We start from the raw sequence: 11,963 nt of genomic DNA, 5'->3' as shown, positions 1-11,963 counted from the left end.
CATTCACAACTTCTGGAAGCGAATTGTTCCACTGATTAATTGTGCTAACTGTCAGGGAATTTCTCTGAGTTGCTTCTCTTGTTGATGTATCTCTATCCATTGCTTCTTCTTCTACCCTAAGGTACTTTGGAGAATAGTTTGACTCCCTCTTCTCTATGGCAGCCTCTGAGATATGGGAACACTGCTATGATGTCAGACCTAATCTTTTCATTAAACATATCCAATTCCCGCAACCATTCTTCATATACTGTATTTAGCTTCCAGTCCCCAAATCATTTTTCCAGCTCTTCTCTACATTCTTTATAGAGTCTCAACATGCTTTTTGCATCATGGTGAACAAAACTAGATGCAGTATTCCAACGGTGGCCTTACCAAGGCATGATAAAGTGGTATTAATAATTCATGTGATCTTGGTTCTATCCCTTTGTGTATGCAGTCTAGAACTGTGTTGGCTTTTTGGCTCTTACTTCTTTTCAGTACATTTTAGAGTAATTTTACCTTTCTTTGCTTTCTCTTCATCTTCCTTTTGGACCAATAGATATCTAGGACTTTCAGGTAATATCGATAGCAGGAAGATCAAAGTCACAGGAAATATCCCAGTCAAAAATATTACTACATACCAGCCTGCACAAGAGGAAAAAACAATAACATTGAATTACCTATGATTGGCTATTAATCGATGGAGTTTTCAAGTATAGTCTACGTACATCCATCTTTTTCAAATACAAGAAAGCACATATTTATAATATGCTGCCTGCCACTTACTTACTTACTTACTTACTTACTTACTTACTTACTTACTTACTAACTTACTTACTTACTTACTTACTCATTCATTCATTCATTATATTCATTCATTCATTCATTATATTTATTTATTCATTCATTCATTATATTCATTCATTCATTCATTACATTCATTCATTATATTCATTCATTCATTCATTATATTCATTCATTCATTCATTATATTCATTCATTCATTCATTCATTCATTTATTCATTCATTCATTCATTCATTCATTTATTTGTCACCCCTCTCCAAGGCCTCGGGGTGCCTTACAACATATAAAGGAACAAAATAGCATCCTAAATCTAATTAATTTAAATTAACAATCTAAAAAAACCTAAAACCAATTAAAAGATCCTCATTCCCATTCAGTCAACTAGCTCAAAATACATTTGTAGGCCAGGGGGCTTAAGAACATAAGAAGGGCCATGCTGAATCAGGCCAAAGCCCATCGACTCCAGCATTCTGTGTCACACAGTGGCCCACCAATTGTCCATGGGGATCTTGAGCACAAAGAGAAGGCAAGACCCTCCCTTTCCCCTGACCCCCCAACAAATGGTAAAGGGCAGTATCTAGTGGCCCCAAGCCTGGAGGATAAATGAGTCTTTAGATTCTTGCCGAAAGCAAGGATGGTGGGGGGAGCATGAATCTCTGGGGGGAGCTGATTCCAGAGGACTGGGGCCCCTACAGTGAAGGCTCTTCCCCTAGGTCCCGCCAAATGACATCCTCTAGTTGACGGAACCTGAAGAAGGCCAACTCTGGGACATTACCTGTCACTGGGACACATGCGGCAGAAGGTGGTCCCCAAGTATTCTGGTCCAATGCCGTGTAGTTAGCTCATGTTTAAAATAGGGGGACACTCTAAATGCGGCTGTCAATCTGAGGGCCTAGAGTTCGGATCTGGCCCATAGGGTTTTAGATCAGGCCCAGCCTGGAAGCAACATATGACAGGCCTGTGGTGCCTCTGTTAGTGAAAACAGAGCTCAGGAGGACCATTGCAGAGGGTTATAGGAGGACATTGCAGCTTAAAATGGATCTCAGAAGCCTGTTTTGTCTGGCGCCCCCAACAAAAGTGACATTGAACTGAACTGAATTTCATTCAACTGAATCCTCAATCTGAGTATTGTATTGGCAGTTCTGTGTTAGCAAAAGCGTCAGAAGAGAAGGATTTAGGGGTAGTGATTTCTGACAGTCTCAAAATGGGTGAACAGTGCAGTCAGGCGGTAGGGAAAGCAAGTAGGATGCTTGGCTGCATAGCTAGAGGTATAACAAGCAGGAAGAGGGAGATTGCGATCACACTGTATAGAGCGCTGGTAAGACCACATTTGGAATACTGTGTTCAGTTCTGGAGACCTCACCTACAAAAAGATATTGACAAAATTGAACGGGTCCAAAGACGGGCTACAAGAATGGTGGAAGGTCTTAAGCATAAAACGTATCAGGAAAGACTTAATGAACTCAATCTGTATAGTCTGGAGGACAGAAGGAAAAGGGGGGACATGATTGAAACATTTAAATATGTTAAAGGGTTAAATAAGGTTCAGGAGGGAAGTGTTTTTAATAGGAAAGTGAACACAAGAACAAGGGGACACAATCTGAAGTTAGTTGGGGGAGAGATCAAAAGCAACATGAGAAAATATTATTTTACTGAAAGAGTAGTAGATCCTTGGAACAAACTTCCAGCAGACGTGGTAGATAAATCCACAGTAACTGAATTTAAACTTGCCTGGGATAAACATAGATCCATTCTAAGATAAAAATACAGAAAATAGTATAAGGGCAGACTAGAGGGACCATGAGGTCTTCTTCTGCCATCAGACTTCTATGTTTCTATGTTTCTATGTTTCTATGTTTCTATGTTTCTATGTTTCTATGTTTCTATGTTTCTATGTTTCTATGTTTCTATGTTTCTATGTTTCTATGTTTCTATGTTTCTATGTTTCTATGTTTCTATGTTTCTATGTTTCTATGTTTCTATGTTTCTATGTTTCTATGTTTCTATGTTTCTATGTTTCTATGTTTCTATGTTTCTATGTTTCTATGTTTCTATGTTTCTATGTTTCTTTACCCAATTAGCTAGCATCATCTATGTTAATCATTAGCACTGATAATGTGAAGTAGTTGGGTAATGAAATGTCTGCAAGAAAACCAACCAGTTCAAAGAAGATCTGAATTACAAATATTTTGTTCAATTGGTATTATTTCTATATTTTTTCTTTGTTAGTTTTAATGTTTATGATGTATAGGGACATACAAGGACATACTTAAAACCACATACCTCTCCGGTAGTCTATGAGTGAAGGAATGGTCAGTATCTGAGCAATCACGTTGCCCAGCTTTACAAAGAAGTTTGTTAGCATGATAATGCCTCCCCTTATAAGTCTGGGAGAAATCTCAAAGAGGTATATGTATAGAAGGCAGAGGTTTATACCTGGATAGAAGATAAATTAAAAATAATTCGGATATACATGGGACATAATGTTGAAAAATAAATTATGAGAGCATTAGAAACTTACTTACTTACTCATTCATTCATTCATTCATTCATTCATTCATTCATTCTATTCATTCATTCATTCTATTCATTCATTTATTCATTTATTCATTTATTCATTTATTTATTTATTCATTTATTCATTCATTCATTCATTCATTCATTCATTCATTCATTTGTCGCCCCACTCCAAGGACTTGGGGCACCTTAAAACATATAAAGGAACAAAATAGCATCCTAAATCAGATACAATCAGATACAATCATTGCTCTTCACCCCAATCCATTCTACATAAAACTTTCCAAAATATCATTCTGCCCTATACAGTCTTTGGGGAGATCATTATCTGAGTTTGAATCCCAGAAGGGTATGGCTAGCTGATGAGAGCTACATAGCTGAAATAGACCTATGCAGTGGTACCTCTAACCTACAAATGCCTCTACTTATGAACTTTTCTAGATAAGAACCAGATGTTCAAGGTTGTTTTTGCCTCTTCTCAAGAACCATTTTCCTCTTACAAACTCGAGCCTCCGAAACTATAACCGGAAAAGGTAGGGAGAAGCCTCCATGGGGCCTCTTTAGGAATCTTCTGGGAGGAAACAGGCTGGAAAAGGCAGAGAGAAGCCTCTGTGTGGCCTCTCTTGGAATCTCCCGGGATGAAACAGGGCTGGAAAAGGCAGAGAGAAGCCTCTGTGGGGCCTCTCTTGGAATCTCCCGGGATGAAACAGGGCTGGAAAAGGTGGGGAGAAGCCTCTGTGGGGCCTCTCTATGAATCTCCTGGGAGGAAACAGGGCCGGAAAAGGCAGGGAGAAGCTTCCATGGGGACTTTCTAGAAATCTCCTGGGAGGAAACAGGGCCTCCACCCTCCCTGTGCTTTCCCAATCGCACACATTATTTGCTTTTACATTGATTCCTATGGGATAAAATTGCTTCTTCTTACAAATGTTTCTATTTAAGAACCTAGTCAATGAACGAATTAAGTTCGTAAGTAGAGGTACCACTGTATCTTAGGACAGGGTTGATTCTCATTATTCTACCAAAGGCCTGTGGATAATTGGTGGATGACCAAAAAGTAGATGAAACTGAACCAAGAACCCAATGGGTAAATAATCAACAATTCTAATTTATATTCATGTACTAGTCTACCTTTATTGTTGGTCATACATTTCTTTTATATCTTGAGGAGTGTGCTTTCTAGGTGTCCAAATTTTTAACATAAAAACAAACATCATCACCTTCATCATATGTATATAAACAAATATACAATAACATCCATCATATAATAATGTATATTGGTCCTTTAGGAGACTCTCCAAGAAAAAGAGTTCAGCGCGGGATCGCAGAGCTGTGATCCCTGCTACTGATGTCACTACAACCAGGAACCGGAAGCCCATTCTTCATAGATTTTAGTCTACAAGCCTTTAATCAAAAGCAAAACAATCATGACTCTACTCACCTACACATATCCCAGCAAGCAAATGTGCACAAATGGTGAGTTCATAGGCACATATAATCAAATCACAAGAAAAAAGGATGATCGAGATTATGGACAAAAAATTAATTATCATCATGGACCTTTTCCTAAACAAAAAGAGAAAAAATGGGTAACAAAGTGAAAAATAAAATTAACCCTGCTATTCTCTTTGGGTCTTTTTAGACCCGAAACGAAATTTGAGACCCTGTAAAAAAATTTCCCTGCATATCTGAAACTTGAAATTGCATGACTTTGTCTCATTTTAGGGGTTCTTTCTATGAGTGGTTTTTTGTTGTTGTTTTGTTGTTTAGTTTTTGCTTGGCACAATGACTATACTGATATAATGACTACAATAATAATAATAATAATAATAATAATAATAATAATAATAATAATAACAATAATAATATATTAGATTCCGCGGAGAGGGGCGGCATACAAATCTAATATGTTATTGTTATTGTTATTGTTATTGTTATTGTTATTGTTATTGTTATTATTGTTGTTGTTATTGTTATTGTTATTAGTATACACTTGTACTGTTCCCAGGTCTTTTTGGATCAGGACTTTAAAAATTTTGATTTTAGCTACTGTAAGTGTTTTTTCGAATACCTATTGCATTAGTAAACTATATGTGAACATGCTTGATCATAAATAAATGAAAAATGAAATAAAAATTAATTTTTATTTATTTTGCTCAGAAAAGCCCCCACCCCCAGCTGTTTGCTACTATGTTTGCTTTATATATAGTCTAGGCTGCAAGTTCCAAATTACATCCTTGTTTTTATATAATGGATTTCTTGCATAAAACTAGTTGTTTGATTATAAAAACAAGGATGAATAAAAACAAGGATGTAATTGTTGCATGCACGGAAGCAAAAAAAAAAGTCACTGAAATCTCATATATGCGTGTGTAGAACATGCATAGAATCAAAAACATGCTGGGACACGCATGCACACAAGCTAAATGAAACTGAGCACACAATGCAGCGGTAGTGGTGGTAATAGTAATCCACCCCTGCCCGTGGTGATATGTTTCTTTGCTCCAGCATTGTTCTTCTTCAAATTATTCATTGCCGGTTGCAAGGAAGAGAAAAGTTTTGAAAACAAGGAGATTGTTTCTCCGATTGGATTATGCCACAAATTCTAGAAAAAGTAGCATTACAATAGTCACAGTTAAGGAATCTTTTTAATACATTAATACATTTTTATGTATAATACATACATTAATATATACAGTAGTACCCCTAGATACGAGCATAATTCGTTCCATAAGGGAGTTTGTATCTCAAGGCAACTTGTATCTGGAACAAGTTGTTTTTCCCCTCCGAGATAACCAAAAGCAAGGATTCTTGCGCCACCTAGTGGACACTCGGCTTGTATCCCGAATTTGAGCTCGTGAATAGAACAGAAATGTCTCTCCCCTCGTGGCTCGTATCTTGAAATACTCGCATGTAGAGCAGCTCGTATCTAGAGGTACTACTGTATTTTCCCCGTGATGATATGTTTCTTTGTTCCAGCATTGTTTTTCTTCCAATTATTCATTGCTGGTTGCAAAGGTTTGAAAACAAGGACATTATTTCTCCAATTGGATGATACTGTATCCCCGTATTGAGAGTGATGTCCCACCTACCTGCCAAATCTGTCTGCCATATAACCAGACAAAAGTGATCCTACTAAGGCTCCAACTGGGAATAAGTCAATGGCAATTTTCAAGAAGGACAACTGAGTAGCTTGGTCAATCAACTGGTTTGGATTTGACACATTATAAAAGAAAACAAGGAGCTAAGGGAAGAAGGACAGAGATTGGTTCTTAGAAGTTTTCCTAAAATTACTTATCTCAGTAAAATTAGCATTGAGTCAGATTTCTCCTGGACAAACTGGGAGTGTAAACTAGATGAGAAAATTGAAAAAGGTCCCAGAAGAATGCAAAGGCAAAATGTTAGTATAGTTCTTAATCCTATTTATTTATTTAGTTAGTTATTAGATTTGTATGCCGCCCCTCTCCGTAGACTTGTGAGAAGCATCAATGAAGTCATCAGAAACTGACTTTAATATAAACAAAAAAACTGCTCAAATGAAGTCTTGAGAGCAATAAAACATCTGGATAACTGTAGACCAGGGGTGTCAAACTTGATTTCATTCAGCAATACATCAGGGTTGTGATGGGGGGCTGGAGTGGGCATGACCAGGGTGGGTGCATTCAGTTTGACCTCATGTGTCAAGGATGCCTATGCGACCTGAGTTCCCTACTGTTCTGTCGGACTCTCTGATAGACTCCTCCCAAAAATTCACAGGTACAAATTTCAGACATGCACATGTTTGAAAATTCAAAACAATGTTTTTTACAATGAAAATTCCCTTAACCTAAGCCCTCTTTTTGTATAGCAAAGAGCACTCATCTCCAAACAAACTGGTAATTTGTACAAGTCCCTTATCAGTTCTGTGATACTTAGATTGCAGCTGTGAGGTAATTCACAGTCCTTCTTCTTTCACAAAGTGAAACACACTTTGCTCTGGATTAGTTTCAAAGCGGGGAAAAAGCAACACACCAAGGTCGAAGTCAGCAAGGCAGGCACGAAACACAACGATTAGATAATCCTCCACAATGGCCAAACCCACAGGCTGCTCTTTATAGCAGCCTCACTAATTACCACAGCCCCACCCAACCACAAGTGGCCTCATTTTCTTTGATAATAATCTCTCAGTTGTTGCTGCCTATGCATCGCTCTCCGCATGCGTGGCTGTATCATTAACTCTTGCTCTGAATCCAAGGAGGAGCTAGATAATTGATCTCCTTCTGAGCTGTCTGCCCCACTCTCCTCCTCCCTGTCACTCATGTCTTCTTGGTCAGAGGAGCCTTCATCAGCAGATTGCACTGGGGGCAAAACAGGCCTGCAGCATGTGGATGTCTCCCCCACATCCACAGTCCTTGGGGCAAGAGCTGGGCCAGAGCTAACCACAACACCTACTAGAGAAAATGGGCTCCCAAGCTCCACTTTTGGCCGCAATGTCCTCCTGTAAGCCTCTGCCTATGAAAACAGAGCTCCATTTTCACTGGCAAGATACCACGAGCCTGTCCTTTGCTATTTCCAGGGTGGCCCTGTGGGCAGGGGTGGGCAGCAGGCACCACAGGGTGGAAAACCGTTCCACTGGTGGAAATGAAGCTGTGTGCGCAGTTTCAGCTGACTGACAGAAGTCACTTCCGGGATTATTGGTCTCAGCTTTTTTCCCCTCCTGCTGCTGCTACTGCTGCCATCTGCACTCCTCGCTTTTTTCCTCTTTCCTTCTTCCTGCACTCGGACGAGTTTCCCTCTCTCCTGCCCAGCTCACTGCCTGGCTCCCCTCCAGCCTCACGCAGCCACCTCTTGAGGCCAGGAAAGAGGACAGAGGAAAGAAGAGAGGAATATAGAAAGCAGCAGCAGGAGCAGGGGAAAAAAAGGAGAGCCGATACTGCAGCCAAATGCCGCCGTTGCCACTGCTATCTCCAGCTCGGGTTTGCTGAGTTGGTGTCGCCTCTGGCATGGCGGACAATAAACCACCCATAGGGCCATTTGGGAGGGAAGTTCACATCATCAGCAGCACAGAACTGGATCGGGCTGGATTGGGAGAAAGTCATGGTTCATTTGAGATGCAGGAAAGGACAAGGTGAAGCACGAGGCAGCATCGGTCACAGGCTTGATTACATCACCTGGATGGTTCGGCAGTGCAGCGACACCTCGGAAAATGGTTCAGTAGAAGTTTTTTTGTCACAGATAGTCACATCATAGAAACATAGAAACATAGAAGATTGGCGGCAGAAAAAGACCTCATGGTCCATCTAGTCTGCCCTTATACTATTTCTTGTATTTTATCTTAGGATGGATATATGTTTATCCCAGGCATGTTTAAATTCAGTGACTGTGGATTTACTATAATTTCCGTGGGCATTAGCGAGTGAGGCAATGGAGAGGAGCTTGTCGACCGAAGGGCTTCTACATCCAGCGGGTGAGACAGCAGAACGCGGCCCACGTTGGAGGAAGCGGCCCCGAGCATTGCTGTCCTCTTGTTTGGAATGTGGAGGAACCAGGATTTGCTTCCCCTCCCCCTGTGACATTTTCACAGATGCAACGAGGATGGTTGGGGTTGGAGCCGGGGTGGTGCAGCAGGTAGAGTGCTGTACTGCAGGTCACTGAAGCTGACTGTAAATCTGAAGGTCAGCGGTTCAAATCTCATCACCGGCTCAAGGTTGACTCAGCCTTCCATCCTTGGGTGGGTAAAAAGAGGACCCGGATTGTGGGGGCAATATGGTGGCTCCATTAAAAAGTGCTATTGCTAACATGTTGAGTCTAGGAGAAGGGCGTCATAATAAATAGATAGATAGATAGATAGATAGATAGATAGATAGATAGATAGATAGATAGATAGATAGATAGACAGACAGACAGACAGACAGACAGACAGACAGACAGACAAACAAATATATAAATAAATAAAAATAAAAATAAAAATAAAAATAAAAATAAAAATAAAAATAAAAATAAAATAAAATAAAATAAAATAAAATAAAATAAAATAAAATAAAATAAAATAAAATAAAATAAAATAAAATAAAATAAAATAAAATAAAATAAAATAAAATAAAATAAAATAAAATAAAATAAAATAAAATAAAATAAAATAAAATAAAATAAAATAAAATAAAATAAAATAAAATAAAATAAAATAAAATAAAATAAAATCAAATCAAATCAAATCAAATCAAATCAAATCAAATCAAATCAAATCAAATCAAATCAAATCAAATCAAATCAAATCAAATCAAATCAAATCAAATCAAATCAAATCAAATCAAATCAAATCAAATCAAATCAAATCAAATCAAATCAAATCAAATCAAATCAAATCAAATCAAATCAAATCAAATCAAATCAAATCAAATCAAATCAAATCAAATCAAATCAAATCAAATCAAATCAAATCAAATCAAATCAAATCAAATCAAATCAAATCAAAACAAAACAAAACAAAACAAAACAAAACAATTAAATGGTTCCAAGTAGATCCTTGCCAAAGCTCTCCACCCACCCACCTGCCCTTCCCTCTCTGTTGGACACCAAGGGAGCTACTCTCTTCCAACACAGCAGAATGAAATGCAGCCAGGCTGAAATGCAGGTCCCCAACTCCCTGTTTGGCCCACTTGGCCTTTCTTTTTCCTTTTGGGCTCCCCTCAGAGTGTGGCCTAACAGCAGAGGGAGGAGGGGAAAAAAACGGGAGGCCTCCGACTTCCCCTGATATTGTTTAACAACAATGCCTTCTTTAACACAGTATTGGTTTTTCAAGATGCTTTTCTTACCACTTCTGGAGAATAAAGAATCCAGCTGTAGAACCCATAATGCGTACAGATCGCATAGCAGATCAGCACACTGCGAACAAAGTAGTTTGACACGCCCTAAGGGGGGGAAATAGCAGCTCTTGTGAGGTGCAATAATTTAGCTAAAGAGTTATAAGAGTGAATTACACAAAGCAGGGAGATGGGCAGGTAGACAGACAACCTTAAAGAGGCATGACAGAGGAAGGGTGGACATGGCTGTTGATTAGTTCTTAAGATTAATTTTATATTTACTTTTAAAAAAAAAATAAGACGAGTTTTAAATTCATTAAATCTTTTTTCCTTCCTTCCTTCCTTCCCTCCCTCCCTCTCTTCCTTTCCTTCCTTCCTTCCCTCCATCCCTCCTTCCCTCCCTCCCTCTCTCCCTGCCTCTTTCTTTCTTTCTTTCTTTCTTTCTTTTTCTTTCTTTCTTTCATCTTTCACTCATTCCTTCCTTCTTTCCTTCTTTTCTCTCTCTTTCTCTCTCTCACGCTCTCTCTCCGTTCCTTCCTCTCTTCTTTCTCTTCCCTTTCTTTTTTTTTCTTTCTTTCTTTCTTTCTTTCTTTCTTTCTTTCTTTCCTTCCTTCCCTCCTTCCCTCCCTCTCTCCTTGCTTCCCCTTCCTTCCTCTCCCCCTCTTCCCTCCCTCCCTCCATTTTCCCTCCCTTCCTCCTTCCCTTCCCTCCCTCCCTCCCTCTCTTCTATTTCCCTGCCTGCCTGTCCTTCAGATTATACTTCATTCCAGAAAAGTCCAATGTTCTTTCTTCCCTAACTTTGTAAAATCTTAAACTTTTGTAACATGGTATTTTAGAGATGCGAAAGGTAGCTACTTTCAGGAACCATTCATATTCAGGTGGGCATTTTAATCCACTACTTGGTGATCATGTGATGCCTATTTCAGGTTATATGAAAGGTTATGCATCTATTACTGTTAAAATCTCATTTTACAGAATCTTGTCATATACCAACTCAGACGTCTTGGATATAAATATTAAGATAGATAATTAATAATCATAACCAGCAGATTGGACAAACCACCTGCCAAGTACTCTTGAGTTCAGCCATGTCTTTCATGAGAAATCAGGATCACCTGTTGGGAAAGGAGAGAATCCTTGAGTGACATTTGAAATATTCTTATACAGAAGGAACTAACATGCTAACATCACCTAACATCAAAAACATCATCAAAAAAGCACAACAAAGAATGTTCTTTCTGCACCAGCTCAGGAAGCTCAAACTGCCCAAGGAGCTGCTGATACAGTTCTACAGAGGAATCATTGAGTCTGTCATCTGCACCTCCATCACTGTCTGGTTTGGTGCTGCAACCCAACAGGACCGACACAGACTTCAGAGGACAATCATAACTGCAGAAAAAACAATTGCTGCCAACCTGCCTTCCATTGAGGACCTGTATACTGCACCAGTCAAAAAGAGGGCGGGGAAAATATTGACTGACCCCTCACATCCTGGACACAAATTGTTTCAACTCCAAAACGTCGCTACAGAGCACTGCACACCAAGACAACTAGACACAAGAACAGTTTTTTTCCGAACGCCATCACTCTACTAAACAAATAATTCCCTCAACACTGTCAGACTTTCTACTAAATCTGCACTTCTATTCTACTAGTTTTTCTCATCATTCCTTTCACCGATTTCCTCCCATGTTGACTGTATGACTGTAACTTGTTGCTTATATCCTAAGATTTTTATTAATATTGCTTCTTCGTTGCTTATTTGACCCCTATGACAATCATAAAGTGTTGTACCACATGATTCTTGACAAAAGTATATTTTATTTTATGTACGCTGAGAGCATATGCACCAAGACAAATTCCTTGTGTGTTCAATCACACT

General features: G+C 39.0%; 1 protein-coding gene across 1 annotated transcript in view; it reads right to left on the bottom strand.

Moving 5' to 3' along the window:
* LOC139165478 (solute carrier family 2, facilitated glucose transporter member 5-like) overlaps positions 1-11,171 on the bottom strand; it is a 21,695-nt gene extending 10,524 nt beyond the window's left edge. Inside the window, exons 1-6 of the mRNA XM_070748654.1 lie at positions 11,145-11,171; positions 10,094-10,189; positions 6,392-6,543; positions 4,741-4,865; positions 3,069-3,221; positions 468-624 (exon numbers count right to left, since the gene is read on the bottom strand). Coding sequence (XP_070604755.1) covers positions 468-624; positions 3,069-3,221; positions 4,741-4,865; positions 6,392-6,543; positions 10,094-10,189; positions 11,145-11,171 — 710 coding nt within the window. The remainder of the gene's footprint in view (positions 1-467; positions 625-3,068; positions 3,222-4,740; positions 4,866-6,391; positions 6,544-10,093; positions 10,190-11,144) is intronic.
* Positions 11,172-11,963: the final 792 nt, after the last annotated feature.

Source organism: Erythrolamprus reginae, chromosome 3, assembly GCF_031021105.1.
Source record: "Erythrolamprus reginae isolate rEryReg1 chromosome 3, rEryReg1.hap1, whole genome shotgun sequence".
In the NCBI taxonomy this organism is placed as follows: domain Eukaryota; kingdom Metazoa; phylum Chordata; class Lepidosauria; order Squamata; family Dipsadidae; genus Erythrolamprus; species Erythrolamprus reginae.
This window is presented reverse-complemented; position numbering and strand designations above follow the sequence as displayed.